Here is a 14830-nt window from a genome sequence, read left to right on the forward strand (position 1 = left end):
GTTTGGATGCCACAGTAAATCTGTGAAAAGCCTCCATTTTATTCACAAACTAAAAAAATAGATCATATTTCTCCAGTGTTAGCATCTCTGCATTGACTTCCTGTAAAATACAGAATAGAATTCAAAATCCTGCTCCTAACCTACAAAGTCCTTAATAATCAAGCTCCATCATATCTTACAGAGCTCATAGTTCTATATTATCCCAATAGATCACTTTGCTCTGTAAACTCAGGACTACTTGTGGTTCCCAGAGTCAGTAAAAGTAGAATGGGAGACATTTAAAGTTAAACTTAAAACCTTTATTATGCTGCTATAGGCCTAGACTGCTGGGGGAACTTATATCATGAGCATCTCTCTCTCTCTCTCTCTCTCTCTCTCTCTCTCTCTCTCTCTCTCTTTCTCTCTCTTTCTCTGCCCCCATGTATTTACATTACATGTCACTAACTCTGTTTTCTCTCTCTCCTAGTGTATCTCTGACCGAACAGCTGTAAGATCCAAACCCGTCTTAGTATTCTTATTTTTATTATTATCATCATTATTATTAATAATAATAATAATTACATAATTGCATTTATAAGTGTAATTATTATTTCCGTAATTATAAGTATCCGTCTGGTAGAGATTAAAGCAGCGATTGTACAACTGTTCTCTCTCTCTCTCTCTCTTCTCTCCTCCTGTCTCTCCTCTCCCCCTCTTTTTGCCCACCTCTTCTCTCTTCCCCATTTCTCTCCTCACTCCAACCGGTTGAGACAGATGGCCACCCACAACTGAGTTCAGTTCTGCCAAAGATTTCTTCCTGATAAAAGGGATTTTTTTGTCAATCACAGCTGCCAAGTGCTTGCTCATTGTGGGATTTGTTGGGTTTTCCCTGTAATATTGACCTCACTATGTAAAGTCCCTTGAGACAATTTATATTGTGATTTGGCGCTATATAAATGAAATTGAATTGAAAATTGAATTGGATTGAATTAAAAACTAATACTGGGAAGGTCCTCTCTTTGTTCTCAAACTGCCTCAGATTTTCATGTCATAGATTCCACCAGATGTTGAAGACTTTCCTTTGAGATTCTGCATGTTGACTGCATCACGACTGCCAGGTGGCAGCACGAATCTCTGCTTGTATGGCTTACATTTCTGAGTGGACGCTGACACACCACCTGAAGCTCAATGTGGGCAAGACTGAGATGATTTTCGTCACAGGGATGGCATCTCCCATCATTGACCTCTCCATCACCATTGATAACTCTGTGGTGATGGAACCTAGGTGTGACACTGGATGACCAGCTGTCCTTCACTGCCGACAACGCAGTGACAGCCCGCTCCTGCAGATTCATCCTCCAAAACATCAGGAGGATACATCCGTTCCTCACCAGAAGGCAACGCAGGTATTGGTGCAGGCCTCTTATTATCTCATGTCTCAACTACTCCAAAATCCATCCTAGCTGGTCTGCCATCCAACCTCTGCACCTCATCCAGAATGCAGCGGCCCGGTTGGTCTTCAACCTACCAAAGTTCTCCTACACTACACCACTCCTCCACACCCGAATCCAATTCAAGGCACTGGTACTCGCATACCGTGCTGCTAATGGCTCAGGCCCTTCCTTCATCCAGGACATGGTCAAACCTTACACCCCATCCCATCCACTTCGCTCTACTCCTGCCAAACAGCTTGCTACTCCCTCACTGCGAGGGTTGGGCAGCCACCACTCAACTAAATCCTGTCTGTTTGCTGTCCTGGTTCCTCAATGTTGGAACAAGCTCCCCATTGACATCAGGACAACAGAATCCCTTCAAGGTTTCAGTCACAGACTGACAACTCAACTGTACAGACTCTTGAATTAAACAATAATTAAGAAAAAACAAAAGAATTGAAAATCAATAAATAAAATGAATCTAAAATATAGCACTTGCACAAATTTTAATGCTCTCTCTTAATTCTTACACTTTTTGGGTAATATCTTCATGGTTGAATGCTTTGGAGAAAAGCATCTGCTTATTGTAATGTAATCAAATTATTGTCAGATTTGTCACATGAATATCCATGCTGCCAGTCTCCTCTTCTACCACATCCCAAAGGTTCTACTGCATTCAGTACTGATGTTCACTGAACTCTCTGTCATGTTTACGAAACCAGTTTGAGAGAATGTTTGCTTTGTGACATTTAGCAGTAAAGTGCTGGAAGTAGCAATTAAAGGAACGGTGGTGAACTGTGCCTATAAAGAGATGACGTTGGTCAGCAATACCACACCGATATGCTGTGATATTCAAACTATGATTGACTGGTATTAAGGGCCCAAAGTGTGTCAAGAAAACATTCCCCACACTTTCACACCACCACAGCAGCCTGAACTGTTGACACAAGTCAGGTTGGCTCCATGGATTACTGATGTTGACTCCAGATTCTGACTGTACCCTCTGCTGCCTCAGCAGAAATCCTGATTCATCAGACCATGTTTTTCTAGCCTTGTCCCATACGAATTCTGGGAGCTCATTTAAATTTGCTTTGCCAGACTTTGTCTGGATCCCCTACATTGAGAAGTGATTTCCCCTGGCCGAAAACTTGCCAGTCCTATCACAACTGATTATCTGATAATGGGCGGGGTTTATTCCACGACACGGACGGAAGCGAACAACCAAGGCTGCAGCTAATGAACGAGCATTTGACTCCACAAAAACGGCAACATTGGTTCACAGACAATTGTGGAATCATCATCCCAGACATCTCTCTGCTCTAGATTGTTGACATTTTCGCGTCACTCAACAGACGTCACATGATTCGTCTGCGTTCGTTGGCAATGCCCGAAAATGAACTGATAGGTCCCAGATTAAGTATTTGAGTATTAGTCTGGCTACACCAGGCAAATGTTTTTCAGTCTTAAACTGTCAAGTCAACTAGTCTAACCATTCCCCTCTGACCTCTTCTTAACAAGGTGTTTCCAACCATAGAACTGCTGCTCACCGGATGTTTGTTTTTTGTTGTTTTTTGAGTAAAAAAATAATAGACTATTGTGTCTGAAAATCCCAGTGATCATCAGTTTCAGAAAAAGTCTAACCAAATATTACCTGAACTCCTGAAGAGTATCTGCAGGATTTTATAAATTACCCTGCTGCCACATGATTGGCTGATCAGATATTTCAATGAAAAGGCAAGTGCACAGTGATCATAATAAAGTGCTTAGTAAGTGTAATTTCACTTGGGGCACTTTGGATTTCTGAAAATTTTAAATCGAAAGTGGGTTGGGGTATTTGAGGTTTCTGCCTCTTTCCTTTATGGATGTGTTTGCCTGATCTGACTGCCGCCTTCCCGTTTACTGACCTATTTTTTTTACCATTAAAGAACATTGTGACTTAAGTGCTTTCCGAGTTGTACATTTGAGTCCAAGCCTTGTGTGCTAGACATCACAAGTAACACTTTTACACGTGTTATTCTACACAGATATTTGCTTCATAGATTGTTTCGGGACAAATTCTGAATTGAGCAGTAATCATTTCCAGCATAAGTTCTGTTATTATTTCTAAGTGAGCATCCTAAACTTCATTTTCCAACCCATCAGGCCAAGGAGCCTTAAAAAATAACAACAGCTGGACTAAAAAGAGGCATACTATGCATACTATGAAATAGTATACTGGGTGGATTCAGATTGTCTTTTCCTATCTACTATTCCTTGACCTTAGTGGAAAACATCATTAGGTCAAGGAAAGGTGGAAAGGAGGATTCATAGGACTAAGGAAAAGCCAAAGGCGGTGCTCAGAGAATCCGACTCCACTTACACTAAACTACTTCATTATGCAAAGGCAGATTATTGACGTGCATCTGCCGTGGTGAAACTACAAATTTTCGAAGATGGTCTACAAAAAAGCAGCAACCCTATCCAGCTTTTTTCAGTGTGTATTACCACCGTATGACATCAAATGTAAATTAGATATTTTAGATTTTCGATAGATACATTTCTTTATTGGCATTCAAAACTAAGGGGGGGGGGGGGGGGATACTGCACATTTAAAAGTCTTATTGCAGTGGGGAAGAAGCTTTTCCAGAACCTTGATGTTCTGCTGCGTATGGAACGGTACCTCCTTCCTGAGGGGAGAAGTGTGGGGTCTTGTATGATTCTGGTGGCTTTGGACAGGTGACGGGTGTGGGCCAGGAACGTTGTGCTCTGGACAGAGCAGCACCGTCTATGTGGAAAGGAATGTGGGTGGGCTGCTTTCTCCTGAAATCGCCAATTATCTTCTTCGTTTTGTTGACATTCAGGTGCAAATTGTTGTGGTTAAACCAGTCCACCAGATATTTTACCACCTCTCTGTACGCCAGCTCCTCATTGTCCTGGATGAGACCCACCACTGTTGTGTCATCCACATACTTGATGATGAGATTTGTTTGGAACTTTGCACTACAGTCGTGGGTCATCAGAGTGAAGCGGGAGCAGTGGGCTCAGCAGGATGGTAATGGTGGTGTTCCTTCCCACACGTACAGACTGGGCTCAGTGGGCTCAGTTTGTTAACCAGGTCCTGGGGAATTATTAAATGCTTCATATGCAGTGGTAACTTACATGATGAGGTGCGTCCCTTCAGGGTCATATTCATATTAAATATTGCTGCTGCAATGAATTGTGGAGCGTCTATTTCACCCTTCCTTTTGCATAGGAAGGTCGAGTGTACCCTATGCTAAAGGGGGATAGGAAAGGAATCATTGAAGCACCTTTCCTATGCATTTAGAGATTCCGAACAGCCCTTGTCATGGATGCTGATGAAATAGTTCTGGGTCATTCAGGATTTAGGAAACCTCCTAAGCAATTAGGAATTCCTCTCAGTCAGCCCAAAATAAAAAGTGCAAAGGAGTCTAAAGAGGAATATGTCATGAGTGTTAAATACTGTCAGAACCTTTAAGTTCCACATGACATTGAAGTATAAGTGTAATTCACTGTTTAGATCAAAAAAATAGATCCAGACTCTCGAAAGAGTGGAAATGAAGACAGAAGAAAGAAGATCTGTCAATAATTAGACTTGTGTTGATTGTCTTACCCTCTGTTTCATTTTGGTGCAGTTTGGCAAAGCATCTCGACAGCGGTTGTGAATAGTGACGTTGCATGCTGGATAAAAAGACAAGACATTCGCTTTCAGCATTGCAGAAATGTATAATTTTGATAATTGAAGATGATGACCTGAGAAACCAGAGGACCCACCTCTCACTGTACTGTATATGTAGAACTGCAGTGTCTGTTACTTACTTGGGCAGCTGAGTGCTTCCTTAGCAGTAATACTCTTGTTGCATGCTGTGCAGAGTGTAGTTCCTGACACTGTCAATGACGTGAAGAGGTGGCCATTGCTGTAACGTGCCTCCCTTTCCCTTGCTGCCTTCTCCTGCTCCCTCATTCGCTCTCTCTCTTTATTCTGGAAATGAAATAGAAACAAAATGTAAAAATTATTAGTTTTTTATCCATGAATGTCTCAACAAAGTTTACAAAGAAAAATCAGACCAGCATGGCTTTTGCCCACTGACCTCTGGCAGGATATTACATGTGTCTAAAGACTGACAGGACTAAAAAAAGAAGCAGACTGTCATGGTAATGGAACCACTGCTCCAATGTGGAAGTATCAAACTACCTAGTAAGAGCAAATTCCAGCAACAACCACGGTTATATGATCATGATCAGTTCAATTCAATTCAATTCAATTTTATTTGTATAGCGCCATATCACAACATACATTGTCTCAAGGCACTTTACATAGTGAGGTCAATATTACAATATTACAGGGAAAACCCAACAAATCCCACAATGAGCAAAGCACTTGGCGACGGTGGAGAGAAAAAACTCCCTTTTAACAGGAAGAAATCTCTGACAGAAGCAGACTCAGTTGTGGGCGGTCATCTGTCTCGACCGGTTGGGGTGAGGAGAGAGAGGAGGAAGAGAGGAGAGGTGGGCAGAAAGAGGGTGGGAGGCGAGACAGTAGGAGAGAAGAGAGAGAGAGGACAGTTGTACAACCGCCGCTGTAATCTCTACCAGACTGATACTTATAATTAAAAAATACAATTATGTTGTTGTTATTATTAGTGATGAAATTAATATTAATATGAATAATAGCAATAATAATGATGGGTTTGGGTCCTGCAGCTCTGGGGTCAGAGATACACTAGGAGAGATAGAAAACACAAACAGGGTTAGTGACATGTACTGTAAACATATCGGGGGATGGGGGGGTAGTATAACAGTTGCTTTAATTTCTACCAGACTGATACTTATAATTAGTGAAAACTGATACTTATAAATACAATGATGTTATTAATAATAATGATAGTAATAATAATAATGACGGGTTTGGATCCTGCAGCTCTGGGGTCAGATCTACTAGGGGAGAGAGAAAACAGAGTTAGTGACATGTAATGTAGATACATGGGGGCAGAGAGAGAGAGAGAGAGAGAGAGAGAGAGAGATTGAAAAAGGTGGGAGAAGGAGAGAGATATAAAGGGAGAGAAAGAGGGAGAAGGAGAGAACGGGAGAGGGAGAAAGATGCTCATGATATAAGTTCCCCCAGCAGTCTAGGCCAATAACAGCATAATAAAGAAATGGTTTATTAAACACCTGAGCAGTTCTAACTATAAGCTTTATCAAAAACGAAGGTTTTAAGTTTAACTTTAAATGTAGACAGGGTATCTGCATCCCTGACACAAACTGGGAGCTGGTTCCAGAGGAGAGGAGCCTGGTGGCTGAAGGCTCTGCCTCCCATTCTACTTTTACAGACTCTGGGAACCACAAGTAATCCTGCATTTACAGAGCGAAGTGATCTATTGGGATAATATGAAACTAGGAGCTCTGTAAGATATGATGGAGCTTGATTATTAAGGGCTTTGTAGGTTAGGAGCAGTATTTTGAATTCTATTCTGAATTTTACAGGAAGCCAATGCAGAGATTCTAACACTGGAGAAATATGATCTCTTTTTCTAGTTCCTGTCAGAACTCGAGCTGCGGCATTTTGGATTAGCTGGAGGCTTTTCACAGACTTATTGGGGCATCCTAGCAGTAATGAATTACAGTAGTCCAGTCTAGAAGTAACAAAAGCATGGACTAGTTTTTCAGCATCCTTTTGAGAGAGGATGTTTCTAATGTTCTTGATATTGCGCAGGTGAAAGAAAGCTGTCCTAGAGACTTGTTTTAGGTGTGAGTCAAAGGACATGTCCTGGTCAAAGGTAACTCCAAGGTTTCTCACAGTAGAGCTGGAGGCCAAGGTAATGCCATCAAAAGTAACTATATGATCAGATAATGTTTCTCTGAGGTGTTGAGGGCGGAGTATAATGACCTCAGTTTTTTCTGAATTTAGAAGTAAAAAATTATAAGTCATCCAGGCCTTTATGTCTTTAAGACAATCCAGAAGTTTGTCTACCTGATTAGTTTCATCTGGCTTTATAGATAAATACAGCTGGGTATCATCAGCGTAGCAATGGAAATTGATGTGGCGTTTTCTTATAATATTGCCTAAAGGAAGCATATATAGAGTGAAAAGTATCGGTCCCAGTACAGAACCTTGTGGTACTCCATGTCTCACTTTTGTATGAATGGAAGATTTGTTATTAACGTTAACAAACTGAAATCTATCAGATAAGTAGGACTTAAACCATTCTAGTGCTGTTCCTTTAATCCCAATGTGTTCTAGTCTCTGTAACAGAATTTTGTGATCGATGGTATCAAATGCAGCACTAAGATCTAAAAGGACGAGAATAGAAACATATCCACTGTCTGAGGCCATGAGAAGGTCGTTGGTAACCTTCAGTAGTGCTGTTTCTGTACTATGATGTTTTCTAAAACCTGACTGAAAGTCTCCAAGCAGACTATTCCTGTGTAAATAGTCACATTACTGGTTAGCAACAGTTTTTTCAAGGATTTTAGAGATAAAGGGGAGGTTTGATATGGGTCTATAGTTAGCTAAGATATCTGGGTCCAGAGTCGGTTTTTTGAGCAGAGGTTTAACTACAGCCACCTTAAAGGCCTTTGGTACATAGCCTGTCAATATAGATAAATTGATCTGATCTAATATGGAATTATTAATTAAAGGTAATACATCCTTAAATAGCCTTGATGGAATAGGATCTAAAAGACAGGTTGATGACTTGGATGAAGTGACAAGTGAAGTCAGCTCAGCCAGATCTATAGGGGAGAAGCATTCTAAATAAAATTAGGCGATACTATTGGTTCAGAACCTACAGTACTGGACAGTGTGTCTGTGCCATTAGTGGGAAGAAGCTGGTAAATTTTTTCTCTGATGGTAATAATCTTATTGGTAAAGAAACTCATGAAATCATTGCTACTTAGAGTTGGAGGAATAGACTGTTCAGTAGAGCTTTTACTCTCTGTCAGCCTGGCTACAGTGCTGAAGAGGAACCTGGGGTTGTTTTTATTTTCCTATATTAGTGAAGAAAAATAATTGGTTCTGGCATTTCGGAGGGCTTTCTTATATGTAATTAAACTATTTTTCCAGTCTAGGTGAGAATCATCTAGACTATTGGAACGCCACTTCCTTTCTAACCTACGTGACGTCTGTTTTAAAGCGCGTGTCTGTGCATTAAACCATGGAGCTATCCTCCTCTGTTTGACTGTCTTCTTTTTCAGAGGGGCAACAGTGTCAAGTGTGGAACGTAGTGAGGCTGCTGCACTATCAACAACATCATCAATTTGTATGGGAGTAAAGTTTTGATAACGATCCTGCACTGTATGGACACATGGCAGTAGAGTAAATAACGATGGAACTGTTTCTTTGAATTTACTAACAGAGTTTTCTGATAGACACCTACTGTAATAGAACTTTTCTCCAAATTCAGTAAAGTTAATAATGGAGAATTCAAATGTAACTAAGTAGTGATCGGACAGAGGGTTTTGAGGAAATACTATTAGATTGTCAATGTCTATGCCATAGGTCAGAACGAGGTCGAGGGTGTGATTACAACAGTGAGTGGGTTTGTTTACATGTTGAGTAAAACCAATTGAGTCTATGAGCGAATTAAAGGCAGAACTAAGACTGTCGTTGGCAACATCCACATGAATGTTGAAGTCACCCACTATAATAACTTTATCTGTGCTAAGCACCAACTCAGATAAAAAGTCTGAAAATTCAGATAAAAATTCAGAGTAAGGGCCTGGTGGTCGATAAACAACGACTACAATAACTGTTTTTTGACAATTCCAGCTAGGGTGAAGGAGGCTAAGAGTTAGGCTTTCAAATGAGTTAAAACTATGGTTAAGTCGAGCGTTAAGCAATAAGTCTGCTTTGTAGATTGCTGCTACTCCTCCTCCTCGTCCTGTGGTCCGAGGAATATGAGTATTATTATAAGAGGGAGGTGTTGATTCATTTAAACTAACATATTCTTCTGGCTGTAGCCAGGTTTCAGTCATACAGAATAAATCAACGTGCTTATCAGTTATCAGATCATTCACTAACAAAGATTTAGATGGGAGTGACCTAATATTAAATAATCCACATTTTATTGTTCTATTCTTAGGTTCTAGGTTCTAGTTGAGTCTACTAACTGGAGCAGAGGTGACATTCACTGGAGGGATGTTTAGCATAGTCACAGACAGATATATTGATAATAATTGTTATTATTATGGTAATCGTAGCAATAATTATTTTACCCTAACTTAATTTATTTGTACAGCATTTTTAAAACAGAGTTACAAAGTGCTGTACATAAAACAACAAGCAGTAAAAAGGAATGAAATAAATTTGTCATTAACAAGGCTTAATATGGAAAAACTACAAAATCAATGAACCAAGGATAAGAGCATAAAAGTCATGGGAATTATATGTGTATGTTTTGAGCAGTGATTTCAACTGGGGCATTGATTCAGCATTCCTGATTTCCTTGGGATGGGCATCCCAAAGTCTTGGGGCTCCAAAGCACAGTAACCTTTTGGATCTTAGCTGAGACTTTGGAACAGATAACAGTTTTTTTCTGAGGCTTCTCACTTCGTCTGACCCAACATACCAGCCCCCCGACACTAAAATATTGCAGCAGAGACCCAGAGTCTCTCTCTCTCCTCCTGTGTGAGCCTGATTTCTTCAGCTCATTCCTCCATATGCTGCAGTTGAAAAAGCACCTGAGTCTAACAACCTCGGTCTGGAGTCATGTTCCTATCACCAAAGCTACCTTATTATATTATTCAGCATACACACGCAATGAAAGCCACATTCACCACCACCTCAACCGAGAATACATACATTTCCATTGTTATGCAGATGACACCCAGCTGTATTTATTTATAAAGCCAGATAAAACAGATTAGGTAGACAAATTTCAGGACAAGACATAAAGGCCTGGATGACTTATAATTTTTTACTTCTAAATTCAGCCAAAAACACCTCAGAGAAACATTATCTGAGCACATTATTACCTTAGATTGCATAACCTTGGAGTCCAGCTCTACTGTGAGGAATCTTGGAGTTTTTTTGGACCGGGACATGTCCTTTGACTCACACAAGTCTCTAGGCCTTTTTTTCACCTGCGCAATATCAAGACCATAAGAAACATCCTATCTTAAAAGGATGCTGAAAAACTAGTCCATGCATTTGTCACTTCTGGACTGGACTACTGTAATTCATTACTATTTGGATGTTTCCCAATAAGTCTGTGAAAAGCATCCATTTAATCCAAAGTGCTGCACAACGAATTCTGACAGGAAATAGAAAAAGAGATCATATTTCTCCAGTGTGAGCATCTCTGCATTGGCATCCTGTGAAATTCAGAATACAATTTAAAATTCTGCTCCTCACCTACAAAGTCATTAATAATCAGGCTCCATCATATCTTACAGAGCTCATAGTTCCATATTATCCCAATAGATCACTTGTCTCTGTAAACTCAGGACTACTTGTGGTTCGCAGACTGTGTAAGAGTAGAATGGGAGGCCGAGCCTTCAGTCACCAGGCTCCTCTCCTCTGGAACCAGGGAGGCAGACACCCTCTCTACATCTAAGGTTAGACTTAAAACCTTCCTCTTTAATAAAGCTTATATTTAGAGCTAATGCTGCTATAGGTGTAGACTGCTGGAGGAACACCCATCATGCATCTCTCTCTCTCTGCTCCCATGTATTTACATAACATGTCACTAACTCTGTGTTTTCTCTCTCCCCTACTGCTTGGGGGATAAGGACAATTCATGACAAGGAATCTGACATGGCATTTAAACACACCACCTGCATCAACTGAATGCCACCTGCATGTTTCAGAAGCCTAATTGCAAAAGCAGTAGGTGATTAGATCTCCTCACAATAAAGTCAGGCCGTCATTGTCCTGCATGAAACATCTCTTTGTGCTGTTTTTCTTTCTCTTCAGCTGAAGGCTTGTACTCAGAAAAGAGGAATCTCTCGTGATGATCACATGAATACACATGTAAAAGTAGCCTAACTATGGATGGCGTTTAACTTCTGTTGACATACAAATTTAACATCATACCTTTCTGTCTTTTATTATGCACTGAACTGCATTGAGTTGTTTTGGTTAAATGCATGTCTTCAGTAAATAGAACTTGTTGCATATTATGGAATATTACTTGTTATTAGAAGTTGTTGTGTTCCCTGCTGTTCAGTGCAGGTAACAGTAAGAGCAACTCACAAATTGCTTCCATAATTTTCAAATATCAACTTTCTCAGTCTCAAATCTGTTGGAATATTCTGCCACACTTTGATTTTCTCTTTCTGTCTGTCACTGATCTCTCTGTTTACACGACTTGTCAGAAACAGCAGCATAATTGCCTAGCAGAGCAGCAACATGGGATGTACATTGTTTTCACTATAGGCCAGGTCCGGACTGGGGCCACTTTTCAGCCCAGGAGTTTCAGGCCCAAGACTGGCCCACTTTATGATGTGGTGGAAATTGAATACATGAAGCAACAGTTCAGCTCTTACTACCGTGTAGTTTTTATTTATAATATGTTCTAAAAAATTTATTCAATTCAATTCAATTCAATTTTATTTGTATAGCGCCAAATCACAACATACATTGTCTCATGGCAGAGAGAAATGCAGAGAACCCTTTGTACTGTCCCTGCATATTTGTTGCAACATCAGTGGAGTTGCCCACACCTGCCAATGTCAATGCTGTTTGTCTAATGTGTGTTTCAGCAGCTCTATGAAATACTTGCCAGTGGATTTTTCACAGTCCACCACAGCGACCAACCGCTCATGAATGACATTTGTGACATATTTGACAATGATAGCAGACTGGTCCTTTGGTGTGACCTCTTGGGTTGTATCAATTTGAACTGAAAGCATTCCTGCCAGGTGCAAATGCCAAACACACACAACAATACAGTGATTGTGTTTTTTCACTTTATGTCAGCCACTTGCGGTTGGTGCCATGCTTGCTGTGAAAACCTTTAGCTAGCAGGGGGTGTTTTGTGGGTTGCTGAGGATGGTAATGGAAAACGTGTCTTAATCCTGTGGTTGAGGATGAGCAAAATAATCAAAATGATCGGTCTCCTCGTCTATACTAGCATCTGTGTGTCCCTATGGGATCTTCTGCTGGGCTGCTGTTGTATCACTGGATACTGTCTATTCATCTCCTCTCTCAGCATCCCCTGTATTGCATGGCATTAAAAACGCAGAAGGGCATAGATACTGTGATGTCATGACCGCAGATAGGAACTCTTGATTAAACAACTTGAACCTATTATTCTATTCAATCATTTTATTGTAATCCATTTATGCGGCACAATTAATTATGTCTAGCGTAACTCTAAATTTATAGTCTAATGTTGAAACCATTCTGAATATCGGGATATTATATAGAATCTATCACCTCTCCTGCTCTATGTGTGTGTCATCTAATCTTACAGGAAATAACTTTCATTGATGTTGTTTGCTCTGTTATCCTCTCTACCTGTCCCTTCTGCAGTCATGGCCTCGGACTCCTCTTCCTCACTTTCAGCAGGGGACTGGCCAAGAACAATCATGAAGAGGTCATTTTACTGTGTACACAGATCAAGCTTGAGGTTGTTGTTTTTTTTAATCAATATTTTTTTTATAATATTAGCAAACTCTGTGATTCACTATGGGAAATACAAATAGGCTAATATTTAAGCCTAAACTGTAAGACAAATAATTACACTGCTAATCATTAGGCTTATATCTCTCTTTACCAGCTGCCACTTGAGTCTGTCGTCTCCAAAACATTTCTGTGAGTTGGGCACATTTGGCAGCCCCCTCCTCCAATGACCCTTTTTCTCTTGAACCTGGCCTCTTCAGCGCCCCGGCCTCTTTCTACCGTTGAGACGGTGGAGCTGTCTGTACCTGAGTGAGAAGCTATATGGACCCAACCAACTCTATCTGGGAGGAGGGGGGAAGGGTTGTCATGCAGAGGCTGCTGCACTGTCAGGCAGAGGCTGCGCTGTGAACTTTGAGAGAAGTGAACTAACGGGACAATTGTCAGTTGTTGTTTTTTTCGACCGGCCCAAAAGTGATTTGAAAGTGAAGCCGCCCACCTGGAATCCGCCCAAATCTCCCGATTACCCACTCCGGCCCTGCTATAGGCTACTCGCTTTTGCTACTCCCACCTGGGCAACTGTGGCTCAGGAGATTAGTGGTTAGGTCATCCACTAACCAGAGGGTCTTTGATTCAAACCCTGCTTCAATTCAATTGCATCCAGCCTTTTCCAAAACTGTTACATATTAGATATGGCGTCAACAAAAAAATGTCCATGACTCATGAACACAATGTGTAATTATATAAAAATGTAACTGTAACAACCATGTATGTTAATGGTATGCAGGAACTGGGCCCCAATGCAGAGTGTGGTGTACAAAACAACTAATTCAATAAACAGTTACCAAAAAAACCTGACTTACAATCTTTTAAGGAAAAAAAACTATCAAAACTCAGGTAATACAAAAACTCCAACTCAGGCAAAGGGATCAATGGTGTAGTGCTTCACAAAATGGAGGACTTGACCATTTGGCTCTTTGTTTTGAAGATCAGGGCCCAGACCGCAGGGGTCATCAGGCCCATAAAACTCAAGCACACCCATCTCTCACTCTCTTCCTGCCTCTAACTTCAAGGAGACAACATCTTTCTCTTTCTCTTCATGCCTCCTTGAGGGGTAAAGTCTCTCTTCACTCTTCTCCCTGGGAGAAACCACTGCTCTTTGAGGACCCTGACCTCCATGCAGGGTTAGGGTTAGACTGCTACAACTTCCACAGGCATCGACGCGAGAGCCTGCCAAAGGACCAACAAAGGCTGGAAAGTCTGGTTTTACATCAGTAGTAGACACGTGGTCATGCCAAATGACCGAAGCTCAGGAGACACCAAGCAGAGTTAGTGTTGGACCTCTAACTCTGTGAAGGACATAAAAGGACACTGAAACCACACTGCACGACTGCTGCATCCTTCTGGACACACAAACAGCATCCCAAAAAGACTATTCATCCTTTTTTCCATGGACCTGGTAACGTAACTTGGGCATACAGCATAGCATAACACAACACGGTTAAGCATAGGAATGTCTAACCCTAACCCTACTGTATTGATTTGAGTCAATGTTTGCACACTTAATGTTGTTGTTATATTTAATAATAGGTTACTTTGATGTTAGCGCCCTGTGACTAACCTTCTTTTAACCTTACACTCTTTGTCCTGCAACAAATGGCCTTATCAAAGAAGCACAGCATGTGGCCGGGCCAACACTTCTGATGCCGCCATTTTGTAGTTTCCTTGTTAACCGCCATCATGTTTGTAGTACTTCTTAGACCTTTGACCTTTACGGCCACCTAGCCTGTGTACTCACACAGACACACACACACACACACACATTCTCAGACTTGTATATATTTTGTTTGTTAGATTAGAT

General features: G+C 40.9%; 1 protein-coding gene across 5 annotated transcripts in view; it reads right to left on the reverse strand.

The window, feature by feature from the left end:
* arhgef1a (Rho guanine nucleotide exchange factor (GEF) 1a) overlaps positions 1-14830 on the reverse strand; it is a 68544-nt gene that overhangs the window by 48391 nt on the left and 5323 nt on the right. For all 5 annotated transcript variants that reach the window (XM_035633293.2, XM_035633291.2, XM_035633290.2 and 2 more), the window contains exons 2-3: positions 5229-5391; positions 5023-5090 (exon numbers count right to left, since the gene is read on the reverse strand). In XM_035633293.2, the coding sequence (XP_035489186.1) occupies positions 5023-5090; positions 5229-5391 (231 nt within the window). The remainder of the gene's footprint in view (positions 1-5022; positions 5091-5228; positions 5392-14830) is intronic.

The sequence above is a fragment of the Scophthalmus maximus genome, chromosome 5 (genome assembly GCF_022379125.1).
Source record: "Scophthalmus maximus strain ysfricsl-2021 chromosome 5, ASM2237912v1, whole genome shotgun sequence".
Taxonomy (NCBI): domain Eukaryota; kingdom Metazoa; phylum Chordata; class Actinopteri; order Pleuronectiformes; family Scophthalmidae; genus Scophthalmus; species Scophthalmus maximus.